The sequence below is a fragment of the Melanerpes formicivorus genome, unplaced genomic scaffold (assembly GCF_026170545.1).
Source record: "Melanerpes formicivorus ecotype bairdi unplaced genomic scaffold, bMelFor1.0.p_v2 SCAF_54, whole genome shotgun sequence".
NCBI lineage: Eukaryota > Metazoa > Chordata > Aves > Piciformes > Picidae > Melanerpes > Melanerpes formicivorus.
Genome location: NW_027142406.1, coordinates 1,022,666 through 1,041,109, shown reverse-complemented (window position 1 = coordinate 1,041,109; position 18,444 = coordinate 1,022,666). Strand labels below are relative to the sequence as shown.

Below are 18,444 nucleotides of genomic sequence, written 5' to 3'. Positions count from 1 at the left end.
CTCTAACCCTTCAGCTCTTGGGTTGTTTGCAGGACAGACAAATCTTTCCATGGGATATCTGCATGCCAAGCTCCTTTTGACTTTAAAAGATAGATATAACAAAAATTGCAGTTAGAACTCTAGCATTGCTAGCAGAGTGTTTTGCTAAGGGGATGGATCAGCTCCTCTCAGAAAATTGGGATGTAGAATGGAGCAATACACTGGTGTTGACAATATAAAAGTAACAGTCCCCACCTGCCATGAGGTGACCTCTGTTAGACCATCACAAAACCACAAAATCACAGAATGCCAGGTTGGAAGGGAGCCCAAGGATCATCTAGTCCAACCTTTCTAGGTGATAGTGTGGTTGAAATGAGAGAGCCCAGCACCCTGTCATGCTGAGTCTTACAACTAATCAATGAGGGAATATCCAGTACTTGGGAGATGATTTCAATGCCCAACTGTTCTCTCTGTGAAAAATTTTCTTCTAGAGTCCAATCAGAACCACCCCATGAGTAACTTGTACCCATCACCCCTTGCCTTAACCATGTTGACTCCTCATAAAAAGGGAATCCCCATCCTCCTGATAGCCACCTCTTATGTACTGGTATGTGGTAACAACATCTCCCCAAACCCTTCTCTTCTCAGGCAGGGACACCTCTCATGTAGACTCAGCCTGCTCAAGGCCCCACCTAGTCTGGCCTTGAACACCCCAGGGAAGAAGGCAGCCACAGCCTCCCTGGGCAGGCTGTTCCAGAGTCTCACCACCCTTGGGCTGAAGAGCTTCTTCCTAAGATCCAGTCTAAAGCTGCTCTCCCTCACCTTCAAACCATTCCCCCTTGTCCTGTTTGCTAGACACCTGATGAAAAGTCCCTCTGCAGCCTTCCTGTAGAATCCCATCACGTACTGGAAGGCAGCTCTGAGGTCCCCCCAGAGTCCTTCTCTTCTCCAGGCTGAACAACCCAAGCTCCCTCAGCCTACCCTTGTAGCAGAGGAGTCACGCTAACCTTTTGTTTCTATCCTATAACCCCAACCAAATAGTAAGAGTTAGAAAGCCTAACAACATTCTCAGCTGCTGCAACACCTGCTACTTCTTCCCTATTGTAGATCAGCAGGGGAATGAAGATGAAGAACAAAACATATAATCAGAAAGCAATTTTTTCATTTGAAGCATACTAACTTCTGGCAGATGGCCTCTCAGCAACGAAAGCATCTGGCAGGAAGGCACCAGGAGCTCTGCTGGTAGTGCAGTGCATGAAACCATTTTCACAATAGCTGAAGAAAAAGCCAAGAGAGATGACATTTAACCAAGTAGCATTTAGCTTTCAGTCACACTGTTGTTTTCGGTCAGGGTATCAAAATCACATCTGTCCAGAGAAGGGCAACAAAACTGGGGAGGGGTCTGGAGCACAGCCCTGTGAGGAGAGGCTGAGGGAGCTGGGGTTGCTTAGCCTGGAGAAGAGGAGGCTCAGGGGAGACCTTCTTGCTCTCTACAACTCCCTGAAGGGAGGTTGTAGCCAGGTGGGGGTTGGTCTCTTCTCCCAGGCAACCAGCACCAGAACAAGAGGACACAGTCTCAAGCTGTGCCAGGGGAGGTTTAGGCTGGATGTTAGGAAGAAGTTCTTCCCAGAAAGAGAGATTGGCCATTGGAATGTGCTGCCCAGGGAGGTGGTGGAGTCACCATCACTGGAGGTGTTTAGGAGGAGATGTGATAGGGTGCTTGGTTGCATGGTTTAGTTAATTAGATGGTGTTGGGTGATGGGTTAGACTCGATCTCAAAGGTCTCTTCCAACTTGGTTTGGTCTATTCTATTCTATTCTATCCTATTCTATCCTATTCTATCCTATTCTATTCTATCCTATTCTATTCTATTCTATTCTATTCTATTCTATTCTATTCTATTCTATTCTATTCTATTCTATTCTATTCTATCCTATCCTATTCTATCCTATTCTATTCTATTCTATTCTATCCTATTCTATTCCATTCTATTCTATTCTATTCTGACTGGGGCTGATCTGTTGCTCTCCATCCCCTCTGCTTATCAAACATAGTTAAACTTTCCTTTGTAAAGCTGCACTGATATGCCAACATGGGAACTCATTTGTGTGTAACCTTGTCCTGCTGAATCCAAATACACCTTGCACAGCCACAACAGTGGGCAAGATGATAGGCCAGGGTCTGCTGTGCAGAAGGCTAAGGGACCACTTAGTGCCTGCATCTTATGACTTCTGGGGGTAGAGGAGAAAAGGAGAAGACACTGTTCTCAAAACTGGGCTTCCCAGGAGCCACACAGCAATTTCATTCCTGCTCTGTGTTCCACTCCTCAATTTAACAATTAGAAAGGCTTTCTAATATTTTTGTCTTTGAGAGGGCCAATTAGACTTTATCATTTAATTAATGCATCTGGTTACATTTTAAAAGCCTACTGAATCACAGAAACATTCAGCTTGGAAAAGACCCTCAGGATCACCAAGTCCAGCCCCAGAACCCTACTCTACAAAGTTTACCTTACCCCTAAACCAGATCCCCAAGCACCACATCCAAATAACCTTCAAACACAGCCAGGCTTGGGGACTCAACCACCTCCCTGGGCAGCACATTCCTGACCACTCTTGCCACTCTAAACCTACCCAGTTTTATCTTGGGGCCACTCCCTCTTGCTCTATCACTAATTACCTGTGAGAAAAGACCAGCACCAGCCTCTCCAAAATGTCCTTTCAGGTAGCTGTAGAGAGCTACAAAGTAGGGGTTTTGTCAGTAATTAAAGTCTGTTTCAAACTGGCACAGAACAGGGCTTAGTCCTGTTTGCTAAGTGGCCACTTGAAATTACGATCTAGAGGTGCCACAGCAAAACTCACCCCTTCGCTTATTGGAGGTGGAGCCTTGTCCTCTTTCAAGCTCCTTTCAGTGGAGGTAAAGGAACTGAACAGGTTAATTTAAGCTGGTTTCAGTGGTGGTAAAGGAATTTAACCAGTTAATTTAAGCTAGTTTCAGTGGAGGTAAAGGAACTTAACCAGTTAACCTCTCAGGCTATCAAAAAATGTGAGTCCCAGCATGCAGGGAAGAGTTATGAGCATTGCACTTACCACATGGTGTAATGATCTGAAAAGATGTCCTCTGGCTGGAAGATTTCACCATCATAATAGCAGGAGCACTGAGACCTGGGCACACACTGCTCATGCTCATCCAGGTAGTGCCCAGGGGGACAGTAGCATCCTTCCACACAGAGGTCATCACAGGCTTCATCCGGGTATGACAGAGATCTGCAGGTCTGGTTGCATGGTGTCCCACACTGTTGGTACACTTGGCCTCCAGGACAGATCATTGCTGTTGGAGGATGAGCACATCAGCATCACAACATCACAGCAAAGACATTCATTCATGACATGATTTTTTTCCTGTGCCAGTTGGGAGAGGTTCTCTTCCCTCTCTTCTCTGCCATGGTGAGGCCATATCTGGAATATTATGTCCAGTTCTGGGCCCCTCAGTTCAAGAAGGACAGGGAACTGCTTGAGAGCGTCCAGCACAGAGCCACAAAAATGATTAAGGGAGTGGAACTTTACTTATGAGGAGAGACTGAGGGAGCTGGGGCTATTTAGTTTGGATAAGAGGAGACTATGTGGTGACCTCATTGATGTTTATAAATACATAAAGGGTGAGTGCCAAGAGGATGGATCCAGGCTCTTCTTGGTGATGCCAAATGAAAGGACAAGGGGCAATGGGTGGAAGGTGAGGCATAGGAAGTTCCATGGAAACAGGAGGAAGAATTATTTCACTGTGAGGGTGACAGAACACTGGAGCAGGCTGCCCAGGGGGGCTGTGGAGTCTCCCTCTCTGGAGATATTCAAGACCTGCCTGGATGAGTTCCTGTGTGACCTGGTATAGGTGATCCTGCTTTGGCAGGGGGGTTGGACTAGATGATCTCTTGAGGTCCCTTCCAGCCCCTAACATTCTGTGTGATTCTGTGTGTGGTCATGGAGATACTTGGGAGAAGGGCATGTGCTGCAAAGCCAGGTAAAAGTAAAGCTGGCTACACCAGACTGGCAAGCTGGAGATTAAAATCTGTTTACTCAATGTCCTTATCTCTGGAGGCCTGCCTGGCCTTATCTCTGCAGCATGAGCAAAGCCAGGGCACTGGTCACATATGAACAACCAAAACCTTATCACCTGCAGCTCCCAGTAAGTGTCAGGATTGGATTACAGCCTTGCAAAACCCCTACAAGGGAAATCCATCTACAAAATTTCACAGTGTCACAGTACATTAGAGGTTGGAAAGGACCTCAAGAGATCATTGAGTCCAAGCCCTGTCAGATCAGGATCATCTAGGCAGACCTTCTCACTCTCTACAGCTCCCTGAAAGGAGGCTGTATTGAGGTAGGAATTGGTCTCTTCTCCCATGTCAGAAGTGATAGAACAAGAGGAAAAGGTCTCAGGTAGTTCAAGGGAAGGTTTAGATTAGATGATAGGAAACGTTTCTTCACAGCTGGAGTGGCCATGCATTGGAACAGGCTGCCCAGAGAGGTGGTGGAGTCACTATCCTTGGAGGTGTTCAAGAAGTATGTGGACACAGCCCTTCAGGATATGGCTCGATGGCCATGGTGATGTCAGGTGGACAGCTGGACTCGATGATCTTAGAGGTTATTTCATAGTTTCATAGTTTCATAGTTTCATTCAGGGTTGAAAGGGACCACAAGGATCATCCAGTTCCAACCCCCCTGCCATGGGCAGGGACACCCCACACTAGATCAGGCTGGCCAGAGCCTCATCCAGTCTGGGCTTAAACACCTCCAGGGACGGGGCCCCAACCACCTCCCTGGACAACCCATTCCAGGGTTTCACCACTCTCATGGGGAAGAACTTCCTCCTCACATCCAGCCTGAATCTCCCCACCTCCAGCTTCATTCCATTCCCCCTAGTCCTGTCACTACCTGAGATCCTGAGAAGTCCTTCCCCAGCCTTCCTGTAGCCCCCTTCAGATACTGGAAGGCCACAATTAGGTCACCTCGGAGCCTTCTCTTCTGCAGACTGAACAGCCCCAACTCCTTCAGTCTGCCCTCATAGGAGAGGTGCTCCAGCCCTCTGATCATCCTCCTGGCCCTTCTCTGGACACGCTCCAGCACCTCCACATCCCTCTTGTAATAGGGGCTCCAGAACTGGACACAGTACTCCAGGTGGGGTCTCACCAGGGCTGAGCAGAGGGGGAGGATCACCTCCCTCGACCTGCTGGCCACACTTCTCCTGATGCAGCCCAGGATCTGATTGGCTTTGCAGGCTGCAAGTGCACACTGAGAGCTCATGTTGAGCTTTTTGTCCACCAGCACCCCCAAGTCTCTCTCCTCAGGGCTGCTTTCCAGCCAGTCCCTGCCCAGCCTGGATTTGTACCTGGGATTGCTTCCACCCAGATGCAGGACCCTGCACTTGCTCTTATTGAACTTCATGAGGTTGGCTTGTGCCCACCTCTCCAGCCTGTCAAGGTCCCTCTGGATGGCCTCCCTTCCCTCCAGCGTGTCTGCTGCACCACACAGCTTGGTGTCATCAGCAAACTTGCTGAGGCTGCACTCAATGCCACTGTCCATGGCACCCACAAAGATGTTGAACAAGCCTGGTCCCAGGACTGATCCCTGAGGGACTCTGCTTGTCCCTGGCCTCCACTGGGACATGGAGCCATTGACAGCCACTCTTTGGGTGCGGCCATCAAGCCAGTTCCTTATCCATCTAGTGGTCCACCCATCAAACCCATGTGTCACCAGCTTGGAGACCAGGATGTGGTGTGGGACAGTGTCGAAGGCTTTGCTCAGGTCCAGGTAAACGACATCAGTTGCTCGCCCCTCATCTATTAATTGTGTCACCTGCTCATAGAAGGCCACCAGGTTGGTCAGGCAGGATTTGCCCTTGGCAAAGACATGCTGACTGTTCCCAATCACCTCTTCACTATTCTTCTGAGTCAGTAGTGCCTCCAGGAGGATCTGCTCCATGATCTTTCCAGGCACAGAGGTGAGACTGACTGGCCTGGAGTTCCCTGGTTCCTCCTTCTTACCCTTTTTGAAGATGGGGGCAATGTTTCCCCTTTTCCAGTCCGTGGGGACTTCCCCAGACTGCCATGACTTTTGAAATATAATAGAGAGGGGTTTAGCAACCTCCTCTGCCAGTAAGGATTATGATGATTCCTCTGCACACATCAGCATCGGCACTAGGTGGCAGCTATGACAACACCTCTCAGAGGACAAGGCAGTAACGTCCCTGCTAGCCAGGGTTTTTAGCAGTCCTCCTGATAACCAAAACCTGAGGGTTTAGCAACCTTCCAATGCAAACAGCTGGAGTTGTCAGGTAATGAAGGAGGATGTGAAGTGAAGTGGAGACAAGCAGATGCAAATAAAATCTGCTACATTTATATGGTGCTGAAGCCAAGATCAAGGGGTTACACAGGAAGCTCTTCCTCTTATAGAATCATAGAATCACCCAGGTTGGAAAGGACCTCAAAGGTCATCTAGTTCAAGGGACATTCTCCACTAGAGCAGGTCACCCAGAGCCCTGTCAAGCCTCATCTTGAACATCTCCGGGGATGAGGCCTCAAACACCTCTCTGGGTAACCTGTTCCAGTGTTCAACCATCCTCGCTGTAATGAACTTGTTCCTCACATCCAATCTCTTCTCTCATTTCAAACCATTGCCCCTCATCCTGTCACTGCAGGTCTTTGCAAACAGTCTCTCTGTAGCCTTCTTGGAGCCCCCTTCAGCTACTGGAAGGCTGTTATTAAGTATCCCCACAGCCTCCTCTTCTCCAGGCTGAATAACCTCAAGTCCTTCAGCCTGTCCTCACAGCAGAGCTGCTCCAGCCCCCATGCTCATTTTCATTGTCCTTTTCTGGATCCACTCCATCAGGTCCAAGTCCTTCCTGTATTGAGGACTCCAGAGCTGGACACAGCACTGCAGGTGAGATCTCACCAGAGCAGAGTGGCAGATGATCTGGTAAGCCTTACCCTCTCCTGTCAGCACATGACCCTGGGAACTGTGGCAGCAATGGCAGTAAAAGTATTGAAGGGCCACAGCCCTGCAGCCTCACTCAACTGGCACCAGGGCTGAGTTGACACACAGACTATCAAAGCAAGGCCTCCATGCTAGCCCATGTTTAAGGGGGTTAGCTGAAATGATGAACTTCTACTCACTGAAAAGCCATGGTTGCACCAACATCTGCCCAGCCTCTGCTGAGGCACCTTAAGCCCCAAACACGGGAGCATGAACCTCTAACTTGAGGATCCAGCCTAGAGGCATCTAAGGTGACTGGAAGCCTTCTCAGAGCAAAGTTCTCCCAAGTTTGAGAGTTTTGCTCAAAATATTTAACACAGCTTTCACAACATAACAGCAATGTGCCCTTGTGGCCAAGAAGGCCAGTGGGATCCTGGGGTGCATTAAGAAGAGTGTCTCCAGCAGAGCCAGGGAGGTTCTCCCCCCACCTCTGTTCTGCCCTAGTGAGACCTCATCTGGAATATTGCATCCAGTTCTGGGCTCCCTAGTTCAAGAGGGACAGGGATCTACTTGAGAGCCCAACAGAGGGCTACAAGGATGATGAAGGGACTGGAGCACTGCCTGATGAGGAAAGGCTGTGAGACCTGATTAGATCAAATGATGTCTATAAACATCTGAAAGCTGAGTGTCAGGAAGGAAGGGACAGCCTCTTCTCACTTGTGCCCTGGAATAGGACAAGGGGCAATGGATGGAAACTACAGCACAGGAAGTTCCACCTCAATGTGAGGAAGAACTTCTTTGCTGTAAGGTTGACAGAGTCCTGGAACAGGCTCCCCAGAGAGGTTGTGGAGTCTCCTTCTCTGGAGACTTTCAAGCCCTGTCTGGATGTGTTCCTGGGTGACCTGTGCTGGATTCTATAGTCCTGCTCTGGCAGAGGGGTTGGACTCAAACATCTCCTGAGGTCTCTTCCAACTCCTGACATCCTGTGATCCTCTGAACACAGCCCAGGAAATTCAATGTGTGCTCATCAACCCAGCAGGCAGAGTAAAAGCCTCCTAACTCAGAAATAAGTCCATGAGAGATTCATTCCCAGTTGTAGGAGTCTTTGGCAGCTATTCACAGGAGAGTGTTGCTCATTTACATAAGTACCTTCTTTCCAGTAAACCCAACAGTGAACAGGCATAGCCTAGGGCTGAGGACAAGTTTTAAAGTAACTTTCACCACTGAAGGCATGTGCAAACAAGGCAACCATGAAACCTCAGCCAAAGCTACGATTTGCCAGGCAGGAACACCTGGAAAGAAGGAACTGGTCTGGCAGATTTCAGGTGGCTACACCAGTTTGTTAGAGGTTCAAGACTTTGAGAGCCATCAAGTCCAGCTGGTAAACTAACACTACTGACTCCAACACTTAAGCCATGTCCCAAAGTGCCACAGTTACACCACTGTTGAATACTTCCAGGGAGGATGATTCAGCTACTTTCCTCAGGAACCAGCTTTAGTGCTTGACAGTCCTTTTGGTGAAGAATGGTGTTTTTTTTCTCCATTTCCAGCTCAAAGCTACTCTGGCACAATTTGAGGCCATTTAGAATAGAATAGAAGAATAGAATAGAATAGAATAGAATAGAATAGAATAGAATAGAATAGAATAGAATAGACCAGACCAGGTGGGAAAAGACCTTTGAGATCATCGAGTCCAACCTATCACCCAACACCATCTAATCAACTAAACCATGGCACCAAGCACCCCATCCAGTCTCCTCTTAAACACCTCCAGTGATGGTGACTCCACCACCTCCCTGGGCAGCACATTCCAATGGCCAATCTCTCTTTCTGGGAAGAATTTCTTCCTAACATCCAGCCTAAACTTCCCCTGGCACAGCTTGAGACTGTGTCCTCTTGTTCTGGTGCTGGTTGCCTGGGAGAAGAGACCAACCCCCACCTGGTCACATCCTCCCTTCCCTGTAGACAGCAATAAGATCATCCCTGAGACTCCTCTTCTCCAGGCTAAGCAACCCCAGCTCCCTCAGCCTCTCCTCATAGGGCTTGTTTTAGGCAGCATGAAGGGATTGACTCTTGCTTATTCATGGTGGTCTGCAAGGAGATGAGTCAGCTTTTAAACAATTAAACTGCAACTCAAATAATGTTAACACAGGGAAGAGGAATGCTGTTGTTAGCTTGACATGCAGCAGATACGCTGTGCTGCACTAAGGACTTGTCTTCCTGACACATATAGAATCATAGAATCAACAAGGTTGGAAAAGACCTCAAAGATCAGCAAGTCCAGCCTGTCACCCAACACCTCATGACTCCTAGACCATGGAACCAAGTGCCACGTCCAGTCCCCTCTTGAACACTTATCCATTCCAAATCAAGCAAACTGCTTCTGTCAAGTCTTTTCCCAAGAAACTAAATCTCTGCTGACCAAGGCAGCAGAGAAACACATGGGACGCTGGGCCCTCAGCACAAATGATGCAACCTGCACATTCACATCTCAAGCCTATTAAAAGAGGGCTTGTTCACAGGATCACAGGATGTTAGGCATTGAAAGGGACCTCTGCAGATCTTCCAGTCCAACCCCCCTGCCAGAGCAGGACTATAGAATCCAGCACAGGTCACACAGGAACACATCCAGACAGGGCTGCAAAGGCTCCAGAGAAGGAGACTCCACAACCTCTCTGGGCAGCCTGTTCCAGTGTTCTGTGACCCTTACAGTCAAGAAGTTCTTCCTCATGTTGAGGTAGAACTTCTTGTGTTGTAGTTTCCATCCATTGTCCCTTGTCCTATCCCAGGGCACAAGTGATCAGAGGCTGTCCCTTCCCTCCTGACACCCAGCCCTCAGATATTTATAGACATTAGTTAGATCCCCTCTCAGTCTTCTCCTCTCCAGACTAAACAGCCCCAGGTCATGGTATCACAGCATCACCAAGGTTGGAAGAGACCTCAAAGATCATCGAGTCCAACCTGTCACCACAGATCTCATGACTAGACCATGGCACTCTCAGCCTTTCCTCATTAGGCAGTGCTCCAGTCCCTTCATCATCCTGGTAGCCCTCTGTTGGACTCTCTCAAGTAGATGCCTGTCCCTCCTGAACTGGATAGCCCAGAACTGGATGCAATGTTCCAGGTGGAGCCTCACTAGGACAGAGTAGAGGGGGAGGAGAACCTCTCTCCATCTGCTGGCCACCCTTCATGTGGCAGGATGATGTTTAGGGCATCAGGATTATTTAATGGGGGCTGATGGATCTTGAGTCAGGGAAATCAGCAGTTTATGAGAACATAAAGCATTCTGTAATGCAGAGAAAGAAGGAAGCAGCTCTGTGCTATTAAAGATTAATTGTGGAAATTGAGTTGCCCAATTACAGCAAGAATGATGCTGGCTTATTGCTGCTCTTTCAGCCTCCAGACCTCCCCATTTTTTTTAAAAGGGCTTTTATTACATTACTGTTCCACTCCCTGAACATTTACATAAATTAGGTAAAATATTATGGAACCAGGCAGCAGTTTCACACAGACTGAGTTCATTCTCATTTGCAGCAAACCCTCTCTGCTACAGCCTGCAGAATCTGACCTCACAGGTACAGACCCTACTAGGTGGGAGTCCAGTCACCTCTCTACCTCTTCCACTTTCTACATGCTCAGTTTAGAAATGTTTTCCCCACCTCCTGTTTGGGAAGAAGCTGCAGAGCAAATCTGGAGGGCTGCCAAGCATGTAAGGCTTTCCCCCAGAATTTCCAATTGTCTTCTTTCCTTAACAGCAAAGTCACTCAGGAAAAATGGGGGGAACATCCATTCCACAATGATTTCTCAGGAAAAGCCTGACAATGCCTCATTAAAATCCCATTGCTAAGGGTTTGGGTTCTTTTTTCATTTCCTAGTACGTTGACTTAGCAGCTTCTCATCCATCTGGTTATCAATCTTGCACTGGACTGATCTAGGCAAACACATAGAATCATAGAATCAATAAGGTTGGAAAAGAACTCAAAGATCATCAAGTCCAACCTGTCACCCAACATCTCATGACTACTAAATTATGGCACCAAGTGCCACGTCCAATCCCCTCTTGAATACCTCCAGGGACGGTGACTCCACCACCTCTCTGGGCAGCACATTCCAATGGCTAACAACTCTCTCTGTGAAGAACTTTCTCCTCACCTCAAGCCTAAACTTTCCCTGATGCAGCTTGAGACTGTGTCCTCTTGTTCTGGTGCTGGTTGCTTGGGAGAAGAGACCAACCCCTTCCTGGCTACAATCTCCCTTCAGTTCATTGTAGACAGCAAGAAAGTCTCCCCTGAGCCTCCACTTCTGCAGCCTAAACAATCCCAGATCCCTCAGCCTCTCCTCATCCCATTCTTTCTGTTACCTCACCTCTGCAACCCAAACCTGCAGCCTGAATTTTCATTCCATTCTCCTGCAACATCTCATATTTCAGATGTCCCTTCCAACCCAAATCATTCTATGAATCTATGATTCTATGAATCATTTTGTATAACCTTGTATCATTCTGCTCTGTGATACCATTTGTGCCTTTATGTTTCCTCCAAACCCTCAGCTTCATCTACAGTCAGAAGTGACTGATGAGGTCAGGAGCTGGGAAGCTGGTGGCAAACAATCAGTTCATGCCTTACTAAAGTCACTTGGAAGTTCCTACCCTTGGACATTCTGAAAGTTTTCAGAAGAACAGCTGAAACTTAAATACAGCTGGAAAATGGAAATCCAGTCCAAAACTCTGCTGAGGTGTGTGACTGCTGCTCTCCCCCAGTGCTGAGCAGTCTCTGTGAACAGTTTTTCCATCCTTGCTGGAGTGGAAGACATAAACTTTCATTATTTGAAAGGTGACAGACATTTATGTCAGATATCATTCCATTCAAGATTTCTCATCTGTAACACTGCAACAGGTTGCCCAGAGAGGTGGTTGGGGTCCCATCCCTGGAGATATTCAAGGTGAGGCTCAACAAGGCTCTAAGCAACCTGATCTAGTTGAGGATGTCCCTGCTGACTGCAGGGGGGGATTGGACTAGTGGGGAGGGAAGGGAAGGGAAGGGAAGGGAAGGGAAGGGAAGGGAAGGGAAGGGAAGGGAAGGGAAGGGAAGGGAAGGGAAGGGAAGGGAAGGGAAGGGAAGGGAAGGGAAGGGAAGGGAAGGGAAGGGAAGGGAAGGGAAGGGAAGGGAAGGGAAGGGAAGGGAAGGGAAGGGAAGGGAAGGGAAGGGAAGGGAAGGGAAGGGAAGGGAAGGGAAGGGAAGGGAATTAACCAAGTTGGAAAAGACCTTCAAGATCATTGAGTCCAACCTATCACCCAACACCATCTAATCAACTAAACCATGGCACTAAGTACCCCATCCAGTCTCTTCTTAAACACCTCCAGTGATGGTGACTCCAGCGCCTCCCTGGCCAATCCAATGGCCAACCACTCTTTGTTGACCTTTGGAGGTCCTTTCCAACCCAAACCATTCTATGAATGGCAAAGAAATGCCCTTGAGACAAAGAGAACATGTAAGGCTTAGGGAGGTTTCACTTACGACAGAAGTCAGGTGCTCTCCACTCGACCTGGACACTCTTCCTAGCACAGGCTGCTGCATAATGAGCAATGGCAGAGCACAGGCAATCCTTGCCATTGGAGCAGGAGCAAACGTCAAACCGGCAGTTCTTCACGTAGGGAGTGGGACTGACTTCATGGTGGCAGGGTTCAAATGCAGGGGACATCAGAACTGAGCAGGAGTCCTCAGCATATTTGGCTAAAAGAGAGAGAAATGGCATAGCATCATAGAATTGTTAGGGTTGGAAGGCTTCCTCTAAGACCACCTAGTTCCACCCCACCTGCCACGGGCAGGGATGTGTTTGCACTGAATGAGACAGTGCCTCTCAAGGAAAGCTAAAAAGAGCCACAGGAAGTGTTTTCTGTTCTGACAACAACCCCCAAAACAAACAAACAAAGAAACAGAAAGCCAAACAAAGCACAACAACAGCAAAATCACACAAAGGAATAAAATGGGATGGAGTAAGCATAGATAGCACCAGAGTGGAGCTCATGACCTATGAGCTAAGAGAATAATGTTTCACTAATAAAAACAGATCAAGGAAACCTAAAGGGTTTATATTTCCCTGTGGAGGACAGGCTGAGGCAGCTGGGTCTCTTCAGCTTGAAGCAGAGGAGCCTGAGGGGTGCCATCATTCATGTTGTGCAGGGCAGTGTGAGGAGGATGGAGCCAGGCTCTGCTTAGGGATGTCCAGTGATAGGACAAGGGGCAATAGGGGCAAGCTGGAGCAGAGGACCTTCCACAGGAACAGAAAGGAAACTTTTTGCTCTCTGAGGGTGTCAAAGCCTTGGAGCAGGCTGCTCAGAGAGGTTGTGGAATCTCCTTCTCTGGAGATATTAAAAAACCACCTGGACACATTCCTATGTGACCTACTCCAGATGACCTTGCTCTGGCAAGGAGATTGGACTGGATGATCCTCTGAGGGCCCTTCCAACCCCCTATTTCTGGTCCTGCATTTCCTTGCTAGTGTTTCTGCTAGGCTACACTACGCAAACAAATGATTAGTGTCTGCTCTGATCTACAGCCACCACATTTTCTGGGGGCTTGCCCTTCACAAGAAATCAGAGGCTGCTGTAGCACTGGGGAAAGAAATTTGCTCTGAGAATTTCTCCCAATGACCAAGCAGGACAGCCAAGCAGCACAGAGGGAAAGAGGAAGAATGCAGTAAAAGGAGGAAAACATGGAATCAGTAAAGAGAGATCAACATAAGAGGTGTGGAGGTGCTGGAGCCAGTGCAGAGGAGGGCAAGGAAGCTGGGGAAGGGCCTGGAGAAGAAATCTGATGAAGAGCAACTGAAGGAGCTGGGGATGGTTAGTTTGGCAAAGAGGAGGCTGAGGGGAGACCTCATTGCTCTCTACAGCTACCTGAAAGGACATTGTGGAGAGACTGGTGCTGGTCTCTTCTCCCAGGTAATTAGTGGTAGAACAAGAGGGAATGGCCTCAAGCTGCCACTGGGTAGGTGGCATTGGGAAACATTTTTTCAGGGTAAGAGTGGTCAGGCATTGGAATGTGCTGCCCAGGGAGGTGGTGGAGTCCCCAAGCTTGGATGTGTTTGAAGGTTGTTTGGGTGTGGTGCTTGGGGATATGGTTTAGGGGTGACCCTTGTAGAGTAGGGCTCTTGGTTGGACTTGGTGATCCTGGGGGTCTTTTCCAAGCTGAATGTTTCTGTGATTCTGTGTAAGTACAGGGAAGGGGGGAAGAATAGAGGTGTTTCATCCACCCAGAGGGAAAGTACATCATTGCTGTCACTCATAAGAGTAGATTCAGTGGGACAAGTTTGTGCTGTGGCTGTGGTGGTTTAACCCCAATTGGGGTCCAAACTGAAGAGCAGCATGACCCCACATTATTGACTTTTGTTTTCAGTTCTCACAAATCATGGCACTTTTATTTATGAAGCCCGTGCCAATCAGTGTCTCTCTTTCTTTGAAGGCTTTGTTTGGGTTTTGTTTGTTGTTTTTGTTTTAAACAGAGATTAGAACCATGTCATGTATGCAACACTACCTTCCCTTTGCTTCTTCTCTTTATTTTTAATTTTTGCCCTGTATAATGGAAGATCACATCACAGCATCACAGGATCACAGGATGTCAGAGGTTGGAAGGGACCCAAAGGGATCATCAAGTCCAAAGTCCATGCCAGAGCAGGACCATACAATCCAGCTCAGGTCACAGAGGAATGCATCCAGACAGGCCTTGAAAGTCTCCAGAGAAGGAGACTCCACAACCTCTCTGGGGAGCCTGCTCCAGTGCTCTGTGATATTTACAGTATAGAAGTTCCCCTTGTGTTGAGGTGGAACCTGCTGTGCTGCAGCTTACATCCATTGCTCCTTGTCCTGTCACAGGGAGCAAGTGAGCAGAGCCTGTCCCCTCCCTCCTGACCCCCAGCCCTCAGAGATTTATAAACATTTATTAAATCCCCTCTCAGTCTTCTCTTTTCCAGATCAAAAAGCCCCAGGTCCCTCAGCCTCTCCTCATCAGGCAGTGTTCCACTCCCCTAATCATCCTTGTAACGCTCCACTGGACCCTCTCCAGCAGATCCCTGTCCCTCCTTAACAGGGGAGCCCAAAGTTAGTTTTAGGTGGGGGGGTCAGTACCTAAGCGAGGATTGAGATTGCAGGGATCACTGTCTTGTTTCAACAAGTTTTGGCAGTCTGCATTGAGCTTCCAGGAGTTTCCAAAATCTTCCAGGAGTGCTTCCACCATGCCCGAAGGCGTGAGAAAATCATCCCCTTGGTTACCGTTGTAATTTCCACACAGCCCACACATCCTCTCGGAATAGACCGAAGACACCTAAAGGAACATAAGGTTAGTCTGGGCATCCTCCAGAACAGGTCATCACTGTGCAGCAAGGTTGAACCACAGACAATTTAACAACCAAGGAAACTCTCCAATCCACGTGCAAATAATATAGACATCATTTTCATAGAATCATAGATTCAATAATGTTGGAAAATACCTCAGAGATCACTAAGTCCAACCTATCACCCAACATCTCATGACTACTAAACCATGGCACCAAGTGCCACCTCCAATCCCCTCTTGAACGCCTCCAGAGACAGTGACTCCTCCACCACCCTGAGCAGCACATTCCAATGGTAAATTACTCTTTCTGGGAAGAACTTTCTCGTCACCTCAAGCCTAAACTTTCTCTGGTGCAGCTTGAGACTGTGTCCTCTTTTTCTGGTGCTGGTGGGTACTGGGGGTACTGGTTGATAGTAGGCTGAACATGAGACAGCAGTGTGCCCAGGTGGCCAAGAAGGCCAATGGCATCCTGGCCTGCATCAGGAACAGTGTGGCCAGCAGGAGCAGGGAGGTCATTCTGCCCCTGTGCTCAGCACTGGTTAGGCCACACCTTGAGTCCTGTGTCCAGTTCTGGGGCCCTCAGTTTAGGAAAGATGTTGAGTCGCTGGAAGGTGTCCAGAGAAGGGCAACAAAGCTGGGGAGGGGTTTGGAGCACAGCCCTGTGAGGAGAGGCTGAAGGAGCTGGGGTTGCTTAGCCTGGAGAAGAGGAGGCTCAGGGGAGACCTTCTTGCTCTCTACAACTACCTGAAGGGAGGTTGCAGTGAGGAGGGGTTGGTCTCTTCTCCCAGGCAGCCAGCACCAGAACAAGAGGACACATTCTCAAGCTGTGCCAGGGGCGGTTTAGGCTGGAGGTTAGGAAGAAGTTCTTCCCAGCAAGAGAGATTAGCCATTGGAATGTGCTGCCCAGGGAGGTGGTGGAGTCACCATCACTGGAGATGTTTAGGAAGAGACTGGATGGGGTGCTTGGTGCCATGGTTTAATTGATTAGATGGTGTTGGGTGATAGATTGGACTTGATCTCTGAGGTCTTTTCCAACCTGGTTAATTCTATCCTATCCTATCCTATCCTATCCTATCCTATCCTATCCTATCCTATCCTATCCTATCCTATCCCATTCTATCCTATCCTATTCAAATTATTAAAGAAAAACTAGAACAAAAAAAAAAAAGTCCTCCAGAATTTAACCTAACACCCTCCCTTCAGAGTAGTCAGAGAGTAAACAGGGAGCATGAAAAGGAACAATCACAAATTATCAGAGGATACATATCCCTGTTAACTCCAATGGCCAAGGAAGCTACTTTTCATGTACTCTGCAGACAGGCAATGACTCAAACATTATGTTATCATGTGGCTTTGTGTGAGTGGAAGCACGACTCACAACTCTGTTGTGGTCACAGAAAGGGGAGCCTTCTTGAGGGACAGAGAAGGAATTTTTTACCAGAAGTCTGGCCAAGGTGATGGAAATGTATCACTTCCCCCAATTGTCAGAACTCCTTGGCAACAGGGCAGTCTACAAATCCAGCAGAAATTAATTCCCTAAAAGCAATTAAAACGATGCTTCAGATACCCAGTGACGGAAGGGGATCAGAACAGCAGTGAATAAATGCAGAGGAGTGGAGAAACTTCCACTGGTAGAGGATCTGGAGCAGAAAATTAGATTTGTTTGAGCTGCAACAAAGAATTTTGCCAGGCTGTCTGGGACTGTGACCAGGCAGAAAAAAAATACTGAGGAAAGCCAAAACTTCTGAGAGGTGCCAAGGCACTGAACTGAATGATTCTCAGCCCCCAAACCAGGTTCTAGGATCTTGGGAGTATAGAGATACAAGCTAGAACACAACAACAACAAAACCACGGATGCTTTCTGAAGTGATTTTCAACCTTTCTTATCTGCTGCCTTTTCAGCTCTTGTGCTCACCTCTGAACTACCTCCTATGAGCCTTTGCCAGGTGTGACATTTAAGCTCTCTCTGCCCTGCAGAAAATTGGCTTTCTTGGTAAAACTTGGGGAGCAAAGCCACTTGGGGCCCATTTGCAGGTCCCTTATTACAAATGGGTCTCCAAGGCACCAGGGCTGTGGTGAAGAACCTGACAGGAGGAGCACACAAGGCCACAACTGCCAAGAACCACAGGGCAGCACATCACCCTGACTTAGCACCTACAGCCCACAAGTCATCACACAGGGGGCCATCACTGCAGGTGGACTCATGCCCCTGAGGGAGCAAATACACCCTCAGGAACAACATCCACAGTCCCTGAGACCTACCAGTCAAAAGAAAAGAGCAACTTGTGCAAGCAAAGAGGATGATCATAGAATGCTCCAGGCCAGAAGGGATCTACAAAGGTCATCTAGCCCAACCTCCCCACAGTCAGCAGGGACATCCCCAACATAAAATCATGATAGATGGCTAAGGGAGGTGGTGGAGTCACCATCACTGGAGGTGTTTAAGAAGAGGCTGGATGAGGCACTTGGTGTCATGGTTTAGTTGATTAGATGGTGCTGGGTGATAGGTTGGATTGATGATCTCAAAGGTCTTTTCTAACCTGGTTAATTCTATTCTGCTCTACTCTACTCTACTCTACTCTACTCTACTCTACTCTACTCTACTCTACTCTACTCCACTCCACTCCACTCCATTCCATTTCATTCCATTCCACTAGCTGGAGAAGCTGTGACAGTTTATCAGACTATTCTACAGTAACTAATCTTACCCCCACCTCAATTTCCTCACACACATTCTGCACCTTACAACCTGTACATATACACACACAGAGACATATGCATGCAAGAAGTGGTTTAGATAAAGCATTCTGCTGTTGAAGCTATGCTGCCTTCCTTGCAGCTCAGCTCTTCTAAACCTGGTTTGGGTATTTCTGTGCTCTGCTGCAGTCTGCAGCACAGCCAGACCCTAATTGTTAATCAAGGATGACTTTAAACATTCCTTACAGCAGAAGGAGCATGCAACATTATCTTCTATGAGCTAATTGATTTTTCCTGGAAATTATGAGTAACTGTGTCCCTGGAGCCTCTCTCTTCCCTTATTTTAAGTCACAGAAACCCATTGCTTTAAGGCAGACCAGTCAAAGCAAATGAAACAAAACCCCAGTTTGGAGGGATAAAACACAACTCCATTCATGGCTAATAATGGTTGTCATTGCACACCAAAA

The 18,444-nt window shown here is 48.0% G+C and overlaps 1 protein-coding gene across 1 annotated transcript in view; it reads right to left on the bottom strand.

Moving 5' to 3' along the window:
* The window catches only part of VWF (von Willebrand factor), a 162,380-nt gene that overhangs the window by 98,199 nt on the left and 45,737 nt on the right, over positions 1-18,444 (bottom strand). Inside the window, 5 exon segments of the mRNA XM_068160869.1 lie at positions 7-80; positions 1,160-1,254; positions 3,069-3,309; positions 12,464-12,679; positions 15,073-15,268. Coding sequence (XP_068016970.1) covers positions 7-80; positions 1,160-1,254; positions 3,069-3,309; positions 12,464-12,679; positions 15,073-15,268 — 822 coding nt within the window.